This window comes from Mirounga leonina, unplaced genomic scaffold (genome assembly GCF_011800145.1).
Source record: "Mirounga leonina isolate KUSES-001 unplaced genomic scaffold, KU_Mleo_1.0 Mir_53, whole genome shotgun sequence".
NCBI lineage: Eukaryota > Metazoa > Chordata > Mammalia > Carnivora > Phocidae > Mirounga > Mirounga leonina.
In genome coordinates, this window is record NW_023270807.1 from 83,595,668 (window position 1) to 83,617,419 (window position 21,752).

The following is a 21,752-nucleotide window of genomic DNA, read 5'->3' on the forward strand; positions in this document are numbered from 1 at the left end:
GATTTTTTAAAAGTAGTATCCTTGAAATAGAATCAAATTTTATGTCAGTCTAACTTATTATTCTTGTACCCATGATGAGGTAATATGTCTGATTATTCTGAAAATATCATGAAAAGAAAATAAATTATATTTGGAAGCAATTACTGAGACAAGATGGTTTCCCGTTCTTCTAGGAGTTAAGACAATATTAACAATATTGCTTTATATGTCTATAAAGAGCCTTATCTCTGTGTACTTTGTATTATTATGTATCTACAAAATACCACTCTGTAACAGTAGCTATACTTTACAAATCTCTTTTTAGGAAGCTTAACTGTTAACTCCAATATATAGGTTCTGTGATCCATCCCCTCCCACCTCCCATCCACCCCCCCAACCAATTCTGAAATTAGGAGGCTTTCGCTTTCCAGCTCCAACACAAAAACCATGTCCCAGCTCAGGAATCCACTGTCTGGACAGCTATCTACCCTGCATTCCCCAAAAGGAGGACTGGGAACTCTGAGCAGTGGGATGGATGCCCATGAAAAGAATGTCCCCATCTCTGCTTCTTTTTAGGGGCAGTGGGGAAGATAAAATACAGCCAGATGGCTACAACTCATTACTGCCTGGCAGCATTCAGGGTGAAATGAGAGTAAATTAATCAGCATTCAGGAGAAATGAATGGCAAGGGGCAATGTGTATTGAAGCTATTTTAGCACAAGTCAAATTAAACTTGTAGCACTGACAACACGCATTAATCTCCCTATCGCCTCCAGCATCTGTGCAAATGAGCTCCTAGTTTCCTTATACAAACAGCTGTTATTTTCCTGTTACTACCTTGGCAGAAAGTTCTAGTAATGGCCTGGTAGCTTACCTCTAGTGATTAACACAGACTTGCGCATTATACTCACTCTGTTCGTGAAAGAACTTAGTCTTCATTGCAGGGATGAGTTTTTAAAGTGCAGCGTCTAACAGAAAGCCGGGCTGTGCAAGGAACAGTCAGATTTGTCCGTCATCTGCAAACATGGGTTTAAATGGCGCTGTGGATGAACTGTTTGGATACCTCAGAAGTCATAAGGACTTTTTTCTAAAGGGAAATAGAAATCAAATTATGTTTTTTTCTAAAAGGAGCATTCTGACTTGTATTTCAAAGATCAGCTATAAATCTGTGTAACAGCATTGTATTAGATTATCTTCTCTGTGACATACATTTAGGAATAGTACTACTTAGCGGGAAAAGGTTGCCTCCCAATTAAAAAAAAAAAAAAGGCATAGGGATGCCTGGGTGGCTCAGTGGGTTAAACATCTGCCTTTGGCTTAGGTCATGATCCCAGGGTCCTGGGATTGAGGCCCACATCGGGCTCCTTGCTCAGCAGGGAGTCAACTTCTCCCTCTCCCTCTGCCGCTCCCCCTGCTTGTGCTCTCTCTCTCTCTCTCTGACAAATAAATAAATAAAATCTTAAAAAAAAAAAAAGCCATAAAATCAATCAATGATATCTGGGTTAGATTTCATTTCTGCTTAACATTTTGCTCGGACGTGAATACTTATGTTTTCATTACTTTCATTAGAAGAATAAGCCTTGTAACAATGACTTTCAAACTTTCAAAGGCAACTAATGGTAAGAAATACAGTTCACACATACACACACACCCCACACACACCCTGTTCCCAACACTAAAACAAGTTTCATAAAACAGTTCTGTCTCTTACCACATGAAATGCATTCAAATATTTTTCTCTTTTATTTCATTTTTTATAAAATTCTGGTTGAGACTTGCTAAATTGATTTCATGACCTAACACATGGTACATGTTTAAAAACATGTTATAAAACATAAATGTTATATTTGTACAAATGTGTGTATCTTTTATATAAAATGTAATCCTTGGAACGGACATTGGGCGGCAGAGATTGCCACAATAATAATGGAAGCTCTTCTGTACTGAGCACATGTTATGCTACGGGAGAATACGATTTAAAAGGGTAATTATAGGGGTGCTTAGGTGGCTCAGTCGGCTAAACGACTGACTCCTGATTTTGGCTCAGGTCATGGTCTTGGGGTCATGAGATCGAGCCCCGAGTCAGGCTCTGAGCTGGGTGTGGAGCCTACTTGAGATTCTCTCTCTCCCTCTCCCTCTGTCTCTCACCCCACCTCCACTCACACACTCTAAATAAATAAGTAAATAAATAAATAGATAAATAAAATGTAACTCTTCTAATTTTTTTTAAAGATTTTATTTATTTTTTATTTATTTGAGACAGAGAGAATGAGAGAGAGAGAGAGAGCACATGAGAGGGGGGAGGGTCAGAGGGAGAAGCAGACTCCCTGCCGAGCAGGGAGCCTGATGCGGGACTCGATCCCGGGACTCCAGGATCATGACCTGAGCCGAAGGCAGTCGCTTAACCAACTGAGCCACCCAGGCGCCCAAAATGTAACTCTTCTAAAGCAGAAAAAAAAAAAAGCTCCTCTCTGACTTTACTGCACAGAATCTGTGGAATCACTTCAAACCACCTCCCCCCCCGCCCCCGCCACCTCCCAACCCCCCTGCCCTTTAATACTGAACATGACCATCTTTGGTGAATGTTCCTCTGGTGAGAGCCCATTAAGTCAGAAGTGCCTTCCAGAGCCTGCAAATAGCCAGAAAACCAATGAGAAGGGTCATTATCCTTCTGAAATTATGGCAAGAAGCCCAAATTAGAGCATTTAGAAATCACAAAGTGGTCTGCAAGGCTGTCTGGTACTTCTCTCAGGCTTTTCTTCTCTGGAAAATTTCTGTTCTTCAGCAGTGGATTCAGGTTTTGCAGGTGTGAAGCTTTACATTTTGTTGCGGGTGGGGGGCTTCCCTATTTCAGAGAAAAAAATACAAAGTTGCAGACAAAATTCTGTATGAAAATGAATATTCACATAGACTGAGAAAATAATAACAAGATACATATTTTAAAAAGCTAACAGCTTTTTTTTTTTTTACATTTTGGAGGTTTTGTCGATCTTTCAGCTTTTGATTTTGGCCTCCACTAGGAATTTCCTTCTTATCATATTTGAGTTTTGGTATAATCAATAATTTTGAAGAACACAAAACTAATCTGAAATCAAGGCATTCCAAGAGGAATTAAATGTTTTTTAAAATTGTCATTATATTATATTGTACTATATAACCATATAATAAAATTTATATTACATACACTGAACTTTCATAAATATGTATTCTTTGGTATTAGAACACAGGTTTCTTCATGTAGTTCTGTGCGCTCTTTTGTCCAGAACTGCCCCACTTAGTCAAGACAAGATCCATCATATACACTAAAATGTAATCCAATACTTGGGGATCTGTAAAGTCGCACAAAGATACAATTACTGTTTGTAGGACTGTTGCTAACCATTGTTGTCCTCAGACACAGTACTGAAAAATTCTATTTTACCCAATTAACTCCAAAATGTATATTCTGTTTGTAATTGTATATACGCTGTAGGAGAGAACTTCCATTTTGACTGAGCACGAATGAGAATCAAATCTTCCAGTTATAATTTTACATGCATGATATTTGGGAGAATTTTCCAGAGTCGCTCTGGCTCCATATATTTCAAACCTATTTCTCTTCCACTTCCCATATACTTCTGAAGTTGAGTACCATAGGACATGTTCAAACTGAGGTATGACCTTTTGCCCCTGAACCTTTAGGTCACCCACTAAGAGTTACTGCACAGTGGATGGTAGGAGTATTCCCGAAGCCTTTCACACACCACAGCTAGACACAACTTAACTATATACCGAAATGACTGCAAACCACATATATATTCTACTAACCCAATTAAATGTGTCCCCAACTCATCTTCCCCAAGACCTGTCCCAAATATGTCTATGGCTACTCCCAACAGGACATGACACAAGAAGCATGGCAGAAGGGAAGTTGAGGTGCAAAGACAATGAGTCTTAATCAATTGCAGTTATTATATTTTTCTTTTGCAAACTTTACAAAAACTATGCCCAAGTATCTATATTTTCAGTACCCTTCCTTGGGTCTGGAAGAGCCTATGCAAATGAGGGGTGCTGGCACTGAAACTTTATTAACCTAAATTAGCATAAATCAGTGTTCTGATCTCTTATTTCATAAACATATTGATTGATTAAAACAGAATGGGTGACGGGAGAAAAAGCCTGAATTGGCAGGACTTCCACCTCTGAGATTCCAAATCTGTTCAAGCAACACACAACTTTTTGGTGTCAAAATGCCCTCATTTCCCTGCCACTCAGAAGGGCAAACATTCACTTTCATACAAATCCCAGAGAGCCGCCTACTTCTGTGATAGCTTATTGCTAATGACCAGAAATACCTGATGTCTAAGGCCACCCTAGATGGGATGGGATTACAAAGAATCTGTGTTCAGGTGGGCATGTTCTAAAGGTCATTTTCCAATGAACAAAATAACCTTGCAAAGTGGAATGAGCTGACAACCGGAAAAATTTCATGAATGAGACAATGTTGATGCTTCTTGAATTGTGGGGGCCAGTGTATGCTAGTACAGTTTCCAAAAACAAAAGCAAATGAAAATAAAAAAAAAAAACCCACCATCATAATTTTTCATAATTTATTCCTTATCCATTGTTCCCTACCTAAGAATCTCAAACCTGTATGTTGATACTTAGGGACAAGCTTTATGTTCAGAGCACCAGGACAAATCTTCTTCTTCTTCTTTTTTTTTTTTTTAAGATTTTATTTATTTATTCATGAGAGACAGAGAGAGAGAGGCAGAGGGAGAAGCTCAGCAGGGAGCCCGATGCGGGACTCGATCCCAGGACCCCGGGATCATGACCTGAGCCGAAGGCAGACGCTTAACCATCTGAGCCACCCAGGCGCCCCAGGACAAATCTTCTTACCTAGTGGCCCATACCCAAAAGCACGGTCTGTATGTAGACCTTAATCTCCCAGGAGCCTCCTGGCAAAAAAGACTTGATGGTCCAGTAGGTTTGGAAAAGGCTCATGCAGTATTCCTTTTGGGGATTCACAATGCACCCTACCAAATTAAAGGCTCTACAAAATCTTGCAGTAAAGAAACCTGCTTACCCCAGTATTCTCTATATTTAACCATTTTTCAAGCAATGTTCAATGAATTGTGGTAGAATTTGAGCTTCAGAGATTAGACACAGAGATGGGCACATTTTCTTGGCCTATTAATAGTCAGTGTTGTCAAGTTTCTAGATCAGTATTTCTCAAAAGTGTAATTTCTATTACTTGTCCTCTTTCTCAATGTGCTCCAGCCACCATAGGTCTCATTACATATCTTTGATCATGCCAGAAACATTTCCATTTCAGAAATTAAGTACTTCCTAGTCCCTCTGCCTAGAACTCTGTTCCTCCAAATGTGCACATGACTCCTTCTTTCACTTCCTTCAAGTCTCTGCTCAAAAGTCAACTTTTCAGAGAAACCTCTGAATTGCGTCCCCTCCCAGAATTCATATGTTGAAGCCCTAACCCCCAATGTGACTAGGGCCTTTAAGGAAGCCATTAAGGTATAATAGGTCATAGGGGTGGGATTCTAATCCAATACAACTGGTACACTTCTAAGAAGAGGGAGACAGCAGGAGTGCCTGTGCACAGGGAGGAGGCCAAGTGAGGACACAGCAAGAAGGCGGCCCCCTACAAGCCAAGGAGAAGGGTCTCCACAGAAACCAACTCTGCCAACATCTTTATCTTGGATTTCTAGCCTCCAGACTCTTGTCTCTAGAAGGTTGAGAAGCAGAAGAGTACAGTGGATAAGTGTTTGGGCTCTGGGTTCAAATCCTCGTTCTGCCACTTTCTAGTGGTGTAATCCTTGATGAGTCATGAAAACTCCGGGAGCTTTTCTGTCTGTAGAATAGTGATGAGGAAAACGGCCCTTACTTCAAAGGCATTCATGTAAGACCATAATGAAACACAGCACAGGCAATGATGAGACCACTGCCTAGAACAGTACACGCATTCCAAAACAGGTCCCTACTATCGCTTACTTCTGTTTACTCCACCGGGACGTAAGTTCTGTAAGGACAGGGAATTGATCTTATCCAGAGATATGTTCATAGTCCCCAGATCAGTGCCTCCAGGGCACATGTTAAGCCCTTAATAAATATTTTTTGCCTGCAAATGTAAATAAATAAAAGCTGGTGGACGCTCTCACAAAGTTCACGAAGAATGGAGATTCTGTATTATCTCTTCCGTGATCACCTTTTTTATTGAGTGAGCACCTTATAACCCATCGCTGCCACATGATTTCAGGGCACTCATTTTTGTGTTGACCGTAGTACTCGTGCCCGGTCATAGTACTTAGTTATGAGACAAGCTAGGAGGGGCGGTTAATAAAGGGCCAAAGCAGATAGGCTTTCCTACTCAAAAGGGCTGTCAGGACTACATTTACCCTGTGGGTCAGGCTTCATTTCAGCAAAATGTCATGCATATAATTAAATCAAAACACTTTATTTGAAATTCACTAGTTTTGCTTGTACTGAATTTTTTGTATTGGTTTTGTAGCTGTACACAGTCTGATAGCCCAGGTATCAGTCAATGGAACTTTAGCACCTTCCACTGCTGGACTTCAGAACTTTCATTGGCCTATGACATGTCAGTGGAATGAGTCATTCTTTATGGCTCAGGCAGACTGATGCAGACTCCAAATCAGGGCCCTGGTGGGTTTGATATTATCTATAATAGGTCACAATTACCTGAGGTAGGCTTTTGCCCATGTCATTAGAATGAGTCATTCTTTATGGTTCAGGCAGACTAATGCAGAATCTAAATCAGAGGCTTGGTGGGGTTGGTATTACCTGCAATAGGTCACAATTATCTAAGGAAGACTTGTCCAGCTCTCACCAAGAGTATAATAGGTGATGTACAACTAGTCCCTAGGCATTTTATTCCCAAATATCAAAATCTGCAACCACTTGTTTCTTAAATAATCATGTAAAATCAACAATGGGAGGATTCGCTATTAAGGAAATCAATAGGAGAGTATAATCCCCAATGTGTTAATGTCCCTCAGTTTTCACAGATGTATATTTTCCAGTAATATTAATGATTTTTCGTACTACATGGTAAAGAGCCAGGTAAAGAATTTGCTGTAGTTGTGGTAGGAAATTGCACATTGCCTATGGAATCCCACCCTGAATTCCAGTAAATCAGATAGATTACCAGTGTATCCACTGTCCCCATCCTTCTACAGCTGCTATGCCTACTAAATATAACTCCAAGCAACCAGTTTGGATTGGGATAAGAGCCTTTATAAATAAAAGTTCCCAAGCTCGGAAGGATGTTTTAATCTATTCTAATATTTTATCTTCTAGAAGTTCCCAGTCCTGTGGCATTTTTCATAATTTAAGAAAACCTTTAATACTAGCAGTAATCACGAATCAAAATCTAAAAAGCAATACCTTTTGCAACAGCATAAAACATATGAAACACTTAGGCATAAATCTGACAAAAAATGTTCAAGACCAGCACATTGAAAACTACAAAACACTGCTGTAAAAAGCTAAAGAAGATCCAAAGAAAAGGGAAACACATGTGGTGTTCATGCATGGGTCAGAAGACACACTATTGTTAAAATATCAATTATCTCCTCATATTGATTCTCTGCTCATTTACAGATGCAATGCTATCTCAACGAAAATCCCAACAGGACTTTTTATAAAAATTGGCATGGTAATCCTAAAATTTATATGGAAATGAAAATGACCTGTACTATCCAAAACAACTTTGAAAAAGAACAAAGTTGGAGAGCTAAGAGTACCTGATTTCAAGACCTATTTTAAGGCTACAGTCATCAAAACAGAATGACACCGGAGTAAAGATTAACAACTGGATCAATGGAGCAGAATACGGAATGCAGATATAATTGGACTTCTGATTTTTGACAAAGGTTCAAAGGCAATTCAGGAGCAAGAACTGCTTTGTCAACAAATAGTGCTGGAACAATTGAAGATCTGTATGAAAAAAGAAAGTACTCTAACCCATATCTCTCATCATATATAAAAAATAACTCACGATAGATCATAATCCTAAATATAAAAGCTAAAACTACAAAACAGTTAGAGGAAAACACAAGAGAAAGTCTTTGTGACCTTGAGCTAATCAAAGATTTCTTATCTTTATCTTCTTAGACATGCCATGAAAAGCACAATCCATAGAAAAATAAATTAGTTAACTGAACTTAATTAAAATTTAAAACTTCTGTGTTTTCAAAGACATTGGTAAGTGAATGAAAAGACAAAGCTAGAGTGGGGGAAAAAATCCTTGCAAATCATATATATGATAATTGACTTGTATCCAGAGTATATGAAGAATTCTCAAAACTCAGGAAGAAATAATCTAATTTTTTTGAAACATGCAAAAGTGTTGAACAGATACTTTATGAACTAAAATACATAAAATGGCAAACAGGTACCTGAAAAGATGTTCAACATCATTAGAGAAATGCATACTAAAACCACAGTGAGATTCCACTACCTATCACTGGAATAGCCCAAAACCTGACCATACCAAGTATTGGTGAGCATGTGAGGAAACTAGAATTCTTATAACACTGCTGGCAGAGATATAAAATGGTATAACTAGTTTGGAAAACGGGTTGACAATTTCTTAAAAAGTTAAACATACACTTACCATATGATCCAGCCATTTGATCCCTAGGTATCTACCCAAGAGAAATGAGAGCACATAGCACATGTCCATAAAAAGAATTACGCAGGAATGCTCATAGCAGCTCTAACAGGTTAATGGGTAAAAAATGGATATCCACACAATGAAAAGCTGTTTGGCAATATAAAGCTGTGTATTGGAACACAACAACATGGATGAATTTCAAAATAATTATGCCAAGTGAACGAAGCTAGACAAAAAAGAGACATACTGTATGATTCCATGTGTATAAAATTCTAAAAAATGCAAACACATAGTAACAGATAATAGATCAGGGGTTGACTGCAGATTGGGGGAGCAGGACGGGTAGGAGACTGAGATGGGAAAGGAACAGAGAAAACTTTTGGGGTGATGGATAGGTTCTTCATTTGATTGTGACAATGAGCTCACAGGCATATACACATAGGTCAAAACTTACCAAGTTGTATAGTTTATTATGTCAATTACATCCCAAAAGAGCCTTTTTAAGAAGAGAGTAAACCTTTAAGTCCACTTCACAGATTGCACCTCTTAGAATTCTCCACGTGGGTCAGAATTAGCTCAGAACCAGTCACTGATACTACTTCTCACCCTCTCCTTTTTGGAACTTTCCTTTGCAACCATTTCCTAACTTTGCATCCTGTGGGCTCCTCTCCTACCCCATAGAGCCATTTGGTTTTCTTCCCTGGTTCTCATCCTTCCTCCCATGTCTTAAGCGAGAACGTTCTTTAGGGTCCGCAGCTGGTCTCTCTTTTATTCTCATGTACACTCCTTCCTGAGCAACCTCTCCACCTGCTCGGCCCCAGCCGCCATCTGTACTCTAAGAACTCCCAATCTGCACTGCAAGACTTGTCCTCTCTCCTGACCTCCAGATTTCCACAAGCTTCCCCTTCCATTACCTCCAATTTAATGAGTGCAAAACTATAAATGTTCCCCCATCCAAACCTGCTGCACAGCCTGGTTCAGGTCTCCCCTTCCAGCACTACCATCTCCCCAGCCACCCACAGCCGGCACAGCGCAATGGATGAGAGCACAGGTTCAGGAGTATGGTCCCGGATCTGTCACTTATTACATATGCATCTTGGGAGAGTTATTTAACCTCTCTGTGCCTCATTTCTTCATTTGTTTAATGAGTCTCTTCCTTATAAGGTTACTCCGGAGATTAAATAAGATGCACATAGAGTATTTATGAGGTGCCCAATACAGAGTAAGTGCTCAGTGATTAGTAGTATCATGGGTGACATTTACCTCTCTAATTATTCACCAAGGACTGTTCATATGATTCCTGCAGCCTCTTGTCCTCCTCTTTCCCTTCCCTCTGCCGCCCCCATCTCAGACTCATTATATCTTGATACCATGTTGAGACAGTCTACTCTGATCTTCTCTTCAGTCCATTCTGTCAAAGGCTACCTAAATGAACCCAGGTCAGCTCATGAACTTCCATGATCAAAGACCTTCCATTGGCCCCCCTTGTCCAAACAGTGCAGTCCTTAGCAGGGCTTTCAAGAGCCTATGCCTTGATGCTACCCCATTTTTCTACCTTCATATCTCTGGTCTGAACCCCATATCATTTGGGTACTCTTATTTTTTTCCCTGTCCTCCATAAACCTTGCCCTGACCTACTGTCATGTATTTGTCTAAGGAGGTCATTCCACAGCTCCCCATCCCCAGGCTTAGCTCAAATGCTATCCTTTTAATGACCTTGGTCCAATTCCCTAACTGGAATCAGTCAGTCTCTCCTCAGTGCTTACATTGCACTTTATAGGTCAAATTAGGAGCTTACATTATTGTCATTTATATATTTGCGTGTTACTCTTACTTACCTTTGCTAGGCATTCAGTGAAGGCCTGAATGCTGAATGGAATAAGATGGAAAGAAAGAACATGACAAACAGTCTGCCTAAAAGCTGCCTAACATCTCCCTGGTAATGTCACCTGCTCATGGAGTTTCTTTGTAGACTGACCCTTTACAAATTAGCATCCTGTTCAAGCTGAAAGAGCACCAGAGAGCCATCTCACTGGAAAGCACCCAAGAGAAATAGCAACAACACCACTCCAGGGAGTGTGGAGGGGGAGAAGAGAAGCAAATAAGGTACAACAGATGCTGACTTAATCTTGGCTATTCTAAATGGCTCTTTCTGCAATTAAGATGTCTCTCTTCCGAGAGGAAGCTGTTTACTGTTCATTGCTTAGGAATGCCAGCCAAGCATCCCAGAGATGCTCTCCATTCTTCTTATTTTATAAATTAGGGTGCTGCTTTACAAGGGGGACTAAGACTCTGCATGGCCATGCAAAATCCCTGGTGAAAAGAATTCAAGAGGCACTCACAACAGCATGTGCTTGATAGAATCTGCCAGTCACTCACCCAGGCAGCTCCCCAGTGGGGACAGGGACAGGGTTAGAACATGAAAAGAGGTTAGAACGTGAACCCAAGAAGGTGGCTGTCAATTTCCCCTCCAAATTTCCCAAATTCTCCAGGAGATTCTTTGATTATGGAAATGATTCTTTCCATTGCTTTTAGTTTAGTAGACCAGTATCTTTGAACTTTTTTCACTAAAGCAGTCTGTGGCAACTCAACTTAGTTAATACATCAGTGTCAAAATGATTTACTGCCCTTTCTTTTCCCAGAAACTCTGTAGTTACCACACAAACCACAACACTAGCATTCAGGGCCCACCTTCTACTGCTAATGGTGGACCACAGAAATGTATAAGCAAAAGATAACTAAGAGTACAAACTACTAAAGCAGTGAGGAAAAACTGATGCATCAAGGGGAGAAGGAAAAGGGGCTATATTACTATCCAATCCATCACTATAACACTTGTGGCAATTACCTCTTTCTGTGTCTATTTCCACTCTCAGAAAGCAGGGACCATGACTTACTATTCTTTGTACAGCCAGCATCTAGCCAAGAGGTTGGGTTCTAGTAGGATTAAATATTTGTTGAATAAATAAATATACCAGTGCACCTCTCAGAAAAGTATTCAGAGGAGGACATACTAGGAAGAGTTTTTACATATGGAAAGAATATTGCTCCTCCTTCCTTGATATTAGTTATATCAACTACATATGAAGGAAAATTCACTCTTTCTAGACACAGGTTCAAAGGTACATGAACATGGCTACTAAGTAATTTTCAACTCTGAAATTTAGAAAATGTAGGAAAAATTCTTCCCATGTCTGGGAATATATAAATAAAATATCTATAACAATGAGTTTTGCTTGGAGTCAGGTACTTTTCATTCCAGAGAAACTGAATACAAAGAAATCTAGGCCTCCTGGTGTCATTCCCAACCCTGGCCAGATAAATGCTCCTCTCTGGAATGGTTTGGAGGAATCACATTCAAGTCAGGTACTTTTCATTCCAGAGAAACTGAATACAAAGAAATCTAGGCCTCCTGGTGTCATTCCCAACCCTGGCCAGATAAATGCTCCTCTCTGGAATGGTTTGGAGGAATCACATTCAAATTCCTCTACACTTTGTAGCTGAGTTATAGAGTAACCTGCTAGCAATCCTCTCAGAATTCACAGGGCTGTTGAAATAGAGCAAAGTCCACAAGATTTCCATCGAGATGTGCTGAGCAAAGGCCGGAGCCCCAGAAGAAAACAAGTGCAGACTCAGAGCAAAGCTGCCCTCACCCAGAGCGTGAACTCACTGGCCCCTGGGGTCTGGGTGATTGGCAATGAGCCCTGTGATGTTGGCATTCATGAGGGAGCTCCCCGGCTGGTTCCTGCTCGCTGGGGTCTTCCTACCTGTGACCTTGCTGCTGCTTCTTCTCATCGCCTACTTCAGGATCAAACTGATGGAGGGTAAGTGTGAAACCACACCAGGCAGTGGCTCGAAGTCCTTTCCCATGGCACACCTTTGCAACTAGCCGATGCACGGTCAGTGTTTCTCAGGGGTGTCTGGGGCAGTACATGGTTGTGATCTGTAGGTACTTCTCACTAAGCGCTCTCTCCAGATACCTTCATTGGTGAACAGGCAGTGCAATCCTTTCAGCAGTGTGGATCCTGAGTGAGGCTCTGCAGGCCTGCGGTGAGGACCCCTTAACTGCAGACCCCGCCCCAGAGATCGAACTGCGAATCAGCCATTTTGACCCATGATTACTTATCGCTCTCTCACAGGGCAATATATTCCACAAATGGTAAAACACGTATCATGGTCTGCCTTCTCTACCTGACAGACACCTATTGCGTGTGACGTGTGTGCACACACACTACTTTCTCACCCACGGAACTTCTATTAAGAAAATGTGCCAAACAAACACTATGCTATCACACTGTTTGGCAAATGTCAAGCCTTAATAGATAGTTGAGGGCTTGGTGTAAGCTTTTCATGAGTCTTATAGTCTTAAGGAAAAACAAAACAAAACAAAACAACTCAGGAGCTCAAAGTGATTTGGACACAGGCAGTGGGGTCCTGGATTGAGACTTGTTTATCCTGCTGTAGTTAAATTAATGAAACTGAACTGTGACTTCATAGACTAAGTGTTAATAATGTGCCCAGCAAATATTAGATTAATATTATAGAGGTTAATAGTTATTTTAGCAACAGCAACAAAAACCAGTAATATCTAAGTTGGATGGTGTCATATTAAAGCACTATAAAAACAAATTTGAAAATCATTCCTTTTCCACAAAAACTTGCCAAGTCCAGGCAATGCCTTTATGTATGTCATTCTATAAACAGATATTCAGAATCTTGAATGAAGACTGCCATCATATATGACCTAAAATCAAATAGAAGTACAACGGGGGATATTTCTTTTTTTTTTTTATGGGGGATCGGTTAAGGGAGAGGGAGAGAAAATCTTAAGTAGGGGCGCCTGGGTGGCTCAGTTGGTTAAGCGACTGCCTTCGGCTCAGGTCATGATCCCAGAGTCCTGGGATCAAGCCCCGCATCGGGCTCCCTGCTCGGCGGGAAGCCTGCTTCTCCTTCTCCCACTCCCCCTGCTTGTGTTCCCTCTCGCTGTGTGTCTCTCTCTCTGTCAATTAAATAAATAAATAAAATCCTTAAAAAAGAAAATCTTAAGTAGGCTCCACGCCCCATGTAAAGCTTGATGCGTGGCTTGATCTCACAACCCTGAGATCATGACCTGAGCCGAAATCAAGAGTCAGATGCTTAACTGACAGAGCCACTTCTAAGTGGGATACTTCTTTTTTTTTAAAACTTTTTATTGTTATGTTAATCACCATACATTACATCATTAGTTTTTGATGTAGTGTTCCATGATTCATTGTTTGCATATAACACCCAGTGCTCCATGCAGAATGTGCCCTCCTTAATACCCATCACCAGACTAACCCATCCTCCCACCTCCCTCCCCTCTAGAACCCTCAGTTTGTTTTTCAGAGTCGATTGTCTCTCATGGTTCGTCTCCCCCTCCGATTTCCCCCGCTTCATTCTTCCCCTCCTGCTATCTTCTTCTTCTTCTTTTTTTAACATATATTGTATTATTTGTTTCAGAGGTACAGGTCTGTGATTCAACAGTCTTGCACAATTCACAGCGCTCACCATAGCACATACCCTCCCCAATGTCTATCACCCAGCCGCCCCATCCCTCCCATCCCCCACCACTCCAGCAACCCTCAGTTTGTTTCCTGAGATTAAGAATTCCTCCTATCCGTGAGGTCATATGATACATGTCTTTCTCTGATTGACTTATTTTGCTCAGCATAACACCCTCCAGTTCTATCCATGTCATTGCAAATGGCAAGATCTCATTCCTTTTGATGGCTGCATAATATTCCATTGTGTATATCTATCTATCTATATATATTATACATAATGTATATATATATACATAATATTCCATTGTGTGTGTGTATATATATATATATATATATATATATATATATATATATATATGGGATACTTCTAAGATGAGATTTAGAACACAAATTCTAGAGGACAGGGAGCACCTTATAGAATCATAAGTTTCCAATCATAACATACTCAAATATCCCCTTAGCCTTTCATTTTTTCCCCTCATTTTTATGAACAACTGTCTTGTTGAATGACCCAGCTGTATTCTGTCTTGCTCTACAGCATTCATGTGATAAATATTTTTCTTTATTTACTTAGTTTATCTTCCAAGACCCCAAGACCAGTCTACCGGATGTTCTGTCACCTAGCCATTCATTAACACTGACTGAGTCCTGGAAAAGAGCCTCTGAAAAAGGAAGAGAAAATTAGAAACCCCCAGGATCCTAACTATGGGATTTTAGCCTTCCAAATTGGTTGAATGCCAAGCCATTGCAAACATTTCTATTTTGGAAGTCTTTTAAAGCTGTTGGAATGGCCACTGTCATTCACAGGCATGCCAGGCACCCAGTGACACTGAGCACCCTGTGGAGCAGTAACAGGATGCTGATGTCACAGAGACTTGAATCATTCATGTCACTCCCAAGTTTCATCTCTGGCTGCCTATTTGGGGAGATAAATGTTTAGTATCTCAAAAATGTATGAAGCCTTAAAGGAGGCAAACAACAGACCAAGATAGCCTCATGGATTCCAAAGTCTCTTACTGGCCTCTACTTATCAGTTATTATAGGTCAGATCATTCAGCAGGACACCTGGTATTTGGGACAGACTCTTCTTCAAAAAAGGATGAATCTTGGTTTTATAGCCTTACTTATCCCTGGGTGACTTTTGGGGGAAAACATCTGTAATCTGCAAAAATTAAAATTAAACAGGTCTACAGTATTTTGCTTATTTAGATAATGTAGATAATTACAAGGTATAGACATATCAATCACATTCCTTCAAAATGTCCTGGAGAAGGCAGCCTGCCCTTGAAAGTGTGGCCCGGCATCACAGGGGGCTGATGCAGGACAAAATACAGGCAATGTGTACACACAGTACCAAGCCCCAAGGACATGCTTAACGTGAGTTCTAGGATCATTGCACGGTGACCCTTCATTCTTTGACACATCCCTGCCCTAGACAATGTAAGGTGTCTAGAGATCAAAGCTTCCATGTTTTGCAACACAGCATATAACCCAAAGGAAAGCGAGAAGGTCAGCCCTATACAACAAAGGCCAAGGCCCCCCAGGTAGAATCTTTTCACCAACTTTGAGGCTTGTTCCAAATGTGCACCATACTTTTGGGTAGGAAGATTTCTCATGCATTCATTCAACACATATTTGAGAAGCTACCATATACCAGGGATTGTCCTAGATTCTGGAACAGATTTTTACTATGGGCTTTCAGAACTGAGAGAACAATCCCAGGTATAGAAAACCACAAAAGGCATCTGGCAAAATTATTAGAAGTTGGAGGAGAGACATTGCAAATCTCTCTGTTTCTGGCTCTGGCCTCATTTACAGGTCTGGTCAATGGCCTGAAGAATGACCTGCCCTTCTCCCTAAGTCTTGTCCCAACATTAGAGCAGAGCACTCCCACCAGAAGCAGAACCCTCCAAAACAGCTAAGGGGCCCCCACAATGATGTAATAAGCCTCTACTTTCTATGATTCTTCTCCATGGTTCCCTTTTGTTGGCTCTCACTGAAGTGTGCCTGGAGCTTCTGGGCTATAGGTAAGGAGCACAGGAGGGGTGAGTGAGGAGGTGGAAGGAGGCAGCAAAACTCTCTGCATCAGTCACTTAATGCAGTAGGGGTCCCATCTGAGGCTTATTGTTGGAAAGAATACTAATGACTGTTAGCACGCTCTTGCCAGCAGCTTGCCAAGGAACCATCTGCAGGATACCAAGGGAGGACTGCCCTGCTGACTGGACCAAAGCAGGCTTCTCTGTTGTCGGTTTTCATTCAGTTGAGACTGGGTCCCAAGTGTGGTGGGGTAAGACAATGAGGGTCCTGGGCACTATTCCTTGTAGGTACCTGGCCAGGATAGCAGCTGAGGGGCACCTTGTACTGTATTACTCTCTCAAGAATTTTCTATTCCAACTGTGCTTTGCTTATCTTTCCCTCTTCTCCCCAATGAGAACTGTGCATCCTTTTTTGGAATAATTCCTGATTACGTTTTCCAGTGCTAGCAGACAACCTTAGCCTAAACATATTTTCATTTTTATGTAGATCTGTTCCCTTTATTTTCCAAATTTTCCTTTAAAAAAACTTTAAGAACACTTTTAAAGGTTAGTTCTTTCTGTAGCTGTTTTCCTAAGTGTAAGTAGTAATATCTTTTCTATAGTTTGAGGGCAATTGAGATCATTTGACCCCAAATAAAATATCACCAGTTTATATCTTTATTTAGCAGTTCCCACTTAAAAACTGTAACCAGATGGTCAAATGTCATGTCATTAATCTTCCAACTGGGGTTATGGCAAGTGTAATCACTCCTAATTTGTTTCTGTAAAGAAAAGGACATTGACAGATTAACTGGTATGTTCACAGAACCCCAGAGTCCTACATTCTGAAACAGAAAATCAGCTTGCCAGCTCCATACATCCTAGTTCATCAGCCTAGAGAGGCATTTTAAGATGTGATGGAAAACATGTGGAGGTATTGCAATCACTCAACATTAATCTCTAAACTTGAAGCCTTGGGAGGTAATGATGCATGTAAATTTAATTAGTATGTAGACAACATCAATTTTCTCACAAAGGAAGAAAGAAAATTCTCTAGCATCCTGCACTCTTCAATCTCTGTCAATTGCCTTGAGGAGTAGCTCTTGAGGTGGATGTCTGAATCTTGAACTTTCCATCAGCAAAAGCCTTCATCAACCACTCCCATGGACCTTTCATACCTTCTAGAGTACAAGTTCTGATTATCTTACCTCCCCAACTCCTGAGATTCCTAAACCTCTACTTCCAGTATTATTCTTTGCCCTCCAAATACCATCACCCTGATCAGGGACAAATTGCTCTCTGAATAACCAACACTGCCCAAATAATCATTATTTAAAAAAAAAAAAAATGTCTATTGAATGCCTGAAAGTTTTTGTATAGAGTTAGATCCAAAATAAGGTCTGGTAAGTGATCACATTCCGGCCTTCAGCAACTTAACATTCTAAAACAAACATCTCAAGTAGCAGATGGCTAGACATCTTTCACTGAACTTCATATATATGCTTTAGTAGTCAGCAGTCAAAAGGGAAAAAGATAAGTATTTGGAAAAAATCAGAATAATTTAAGGGTTATTAGAGTAAAATTGTTAAGAGCTCAGACTATGGAATCAAACCAAACAGGGTTTGAATTCCCAATGTCACAATGGCCACCCAACCTCTTGAAGATCAATTTCTTCATCTGTAAAATAGAATAATAGCAGGAAATAGCTATAAGGTTGGTATGGGGATTAAATGAAGTGATACATACAAGGTTCTTAACAAGCCTATTCCAAAAACTATTAGTTGTTATTATCCCTGCTAACTTATAAATTCCAAGAAGCCATGTTTTGTCATTATAATAATAGCTATTATTAAAATTACCTTGTAACAATTAAGTAAATTGCCCAAACCACTCACCTAGAAAATGGTAGAGACAGGAACTGAATCCTGGCCAGCCAGCTCCAGAGCTAGCCTTCTCAGCCAGCACACAACTCCTGGAGTATTGAACACAGACGACATATTCAATAGACATCTGTTGAATGGATGAATACTTTTGGCCCAGGCAAACAAACTTACCACAAACAAGGAAGGCAACTGTGGGAGAATTTTAAACAAGGCAAGGATTTTATGAAAGCTTTGAGAGGCTTTCATCTCTTCATGTAACAGGAGTAATTATTTCTGACGGTGATTCCTTAGCATGAAGATGTCACCCTGAGTCAAAGAGGCTGCATTTCTTCACCTGTGGCCCAAGAGGAGAACTTCATGGCCTGCAGAATGTCCACAATACCAAACTCAGGTGTTTTCAAGGCCACCTGCCAGTCTCACCTGTCTAGTACCTCTCAGCACGCTCCTTAATAGGCCGATGAAGTAAAGCGATAGGGTACAAGCTCCTTCAGGAGAAAGGTGAATTATCACTCTTGTTCTCTGTACCTTGCACCAGACACCATGTACTGGAGAGCTAACTCCTTGTGGATTGATGAGCTTCCTCTTGGTCTCTCTGTTCTGCTTCTTCACTCCTACTAGAGTTCTCTTCCTTCAATCCCATTACTCAGGTCACCAATTTTCAGATCTACAATTTGTATTCTGGTTCCTCATTCAAAGCACTTGTCGTGTAGTTAGTCTTCATTAATGAAGACTAAAAGGGAAGAAATTACTCACATTTCAATGAGTTTATTATCTAAGCCAGGGGCCATCTCAAGCAACGCCTTTGAACTAGCAATCATCTAAGGGACAGGCAGTGTAACCGAGTGGTGGGAGTGTGGGCTCTGGAATCAGACTGCCTGGGATGGAATCCTGAATCCATCCATTTCTGGGATTGTAGGCAAATTGCTTCCTCTTGATTTCTCCCTGCCTCAGTTGCTCATCTATAAAGTAAGACTAACAAGGATGACTACAGCATAACGCCATAGCAAGAATTAAATGTGATAAGACAAGCAAAGGGATTCACACAGTGCCTGGCACATAACAAGTACTCAATAAATATTAGCTATTAAATCTTGAGGCTCATGTAGCCTATGGCTTGTCATTATCCAATGCATATGTAACACCTCCTGACTATGATGGCAAGCCGTCGTGGAGGCCTAGAACTCAGGTCAAGGAGAGTGCATGTGTCCTGGGGTACATTGCATATAAAGTGCCTGGCAAGGGGTAAATTGCTTGGATTTGATATTGGAGCCAAAGGGAAGATTTCCAGGCTCAAGTCTATAAACATGTACTACCTCCCATAAGATTATAAGCTTCTGATCTCGGTTTTAGATGATATGAATAATTATAATTCTGAAAATAAACAGATTCAGTGGTGTGTGTTGGTGGTGGTCAGGAAGAGAGATGTATTTTTTTGATGTACCAGGAAGATCCCAGATCCCAAGGGATACTTGTTGGGATCTCAAGGGATATCTCAGGGCTAAAGATCAAATGTGTTATTGCCAGCAAGATAACAGTTGAACCTACAGGCGCAGAGAAGAGGACACAGAATGATGGTATATAATAAAAGCCAAAGGGAGGAAAATAACTGAAGCATGGTGGGGCTTGTGTCAAATGTTCCAGGGAAGGAAGCTGGGGGTCGAAAAATGCCACTAGATTTCATAATTAGCATATGATTGATGAGCTTTAATAGTTCAGTAGAGTAACTTTAACTGAGGTCATATTTTAAGGGGTTAGGGAATGTGCAGGTGGTAAAAAGTTGAAACTGTCAGTTTTCAGTAAAGGATGTCAAAATGTAAAAGGGAGAAGACTAATTTGACATATCTAAAGACCAAATGCCCAACACATTTTTGGGGGCAGGGAGGGTCAGAGACAGAAACTCTATCTTACTCATTTCCACATCCCCACCCCCGGCCTACAGACATTGCTTTATCAATGCTTATTGAATGAGGGAGTCTTAATACATTTAATCAACACTTAATCTGCTAAATATTAAGTATACTTAGCTACACTTAGCATGTAACAGTTATTACAGTGGTAATTTGTCCACTACAATCGGGTCCATTCTTTCAAAATAAGCATTTCATTTCTGTTGGAAGTGGTTGGGAGGTGAGGGGAGACCCTGCAACGGCCTTGCTCTGGGGACCTGGCCTTGAGTAACTTGCAGAAATGCTGGCCAACAGCCACGCATGAGTTGTACATGACCAATGGCAGGCACTCAGCTGCCACCAAAATACTAACTGATAATTTTCCTTTCAGTTAATGAAGAACTGTCGCAGAGCCCCCATGACCAGCACAAACGCAAGGCTGGCTCTTACCTGTACCAGCGGATGAAAAGAACGTGACTTGGGGACTGATCGATCCATGGCTAAAGCGCAGCGAATTTCTACTGGTCAGAGAGCAACGGTCAATGGCTTAGCTATTAAAATAAGTTCATAAATTCGAACAACAGCACAAATGGAATACTGAAAAGCTTGTTCTGAACCACTTTGCAAAGTGGCAGCTATTACCCAGGGGTACATCTACGAGACTCAGTTAAATAGCAGTTCGTTGGAGAGTACCAAGAATATAAGATTCTCTTGGATGTGCACTATGGGCTGGACGCTTGGCAACGTTTTCACTTTTATAGGACTCCGTCTACTCTGAAGGACACTATTTTTTTAAGTAAAATTCTTAAGTATCCTTATTACATAATCCCATGGAAGTGTACATCATTCTGATTTTATAGGTGAAGAAATTCTGGTAGAGAGCAAACGGAGAGCAAAAGACAAGTGCCTTGAGAGCACTGTGGATTCCCTCTGCGAGAGTATTCCCACTTCCTCCGCCTGCCGCATGGCAACTCTAAAATGGCGCACTTCCAGGCATCACTTCCGGCCCTGAGTTTGCTTCTTTCCCTTTTCCAGCTACCTTCACAAACCACACCACCCTTGTGATGACCCACAAAACAAGTGGAGTCTCTCCATGCTAGATATGGATCACCCACGAAGGCAGCTTTCAAGCAAGCAATGGCTTGGGAATATTGTCAATTTGCTGGTGGGCAAAGGGAAGAAGAGGACATTCACGTAACTCATATGGAGAATAGCTCAAGCTTTTGCCTCTAAAACCAAAACATCAGGGAGCTATTTCTCAATACGGAAGGAAGTCAACATTTCACTAGCAGAATTCTTTTCTCAGTGGGAGCCCCAAGGAGCCAACATAGATAACCAAAAAGAAACACTTAATCCAAAGTGGTCATTAAAATAGATTGAGTACGCTTGTGCTCACCACAGTTTTCTAGTTAAGACCACAAAAGATGCTCCCCATGTCCTAAGTGGGAGTCTGGTTATATTCCAATCTTTGCATGTGAATCTAACAAGCTATTAGAGTGATTAACTTTATAAAATGTACTGAGTTTGGTCACCTGTAAGAAATGCACCGACTTTTGTAGTGACATACAATCTTACGAAAGATGGTGTGAATGACCAAAAGCAAGGACGGACCACTGGTGCTGGGTATTTTCTTAGCTACCCCTCTCCCCACTTCAAATTCTTCCCATATGTCCAGAGGCATTAGTCTCCATTTGCCCCTCTTGCATAATGTAAAACCCAGTGTTTGAAGACACTCATTCTGTGTTTTATTGCATTTGATTACAATGGAACTGTCTGCTGGGGCTTTCAGACTGAGGTAATTTAAAATAACAGCGTTCGTGCCATATGGAAGG

The 21,752-nt window shown here is 40.8% G+C and overlaps 1 protein-coding gene across 1 annotated transcript; it reads left to right on the forward strand.

Annotated features, from left to right (window-relative positions):
* Positions 1-9,646: 9,646 nt before the first annotated feature.
* SMLR1 (small leucine rich protein 1) lies at positions 9,647-21,625 on the forward strand. The gene is given in 5 exon segments (XM_034991451.1): positions 9,647-9,670; positions 11,488-11,540; positions 12,157-12,282; positions 12,284-12,435; positions 20,312-21,625. Coding segments are annotated over 5 exon segments (441 nt in total). The 3' UTR covers positions 20,398-21,625.
* The last annotated feature ends 127 nt before the right edge of the window (positions 21,626-21,752 follow it).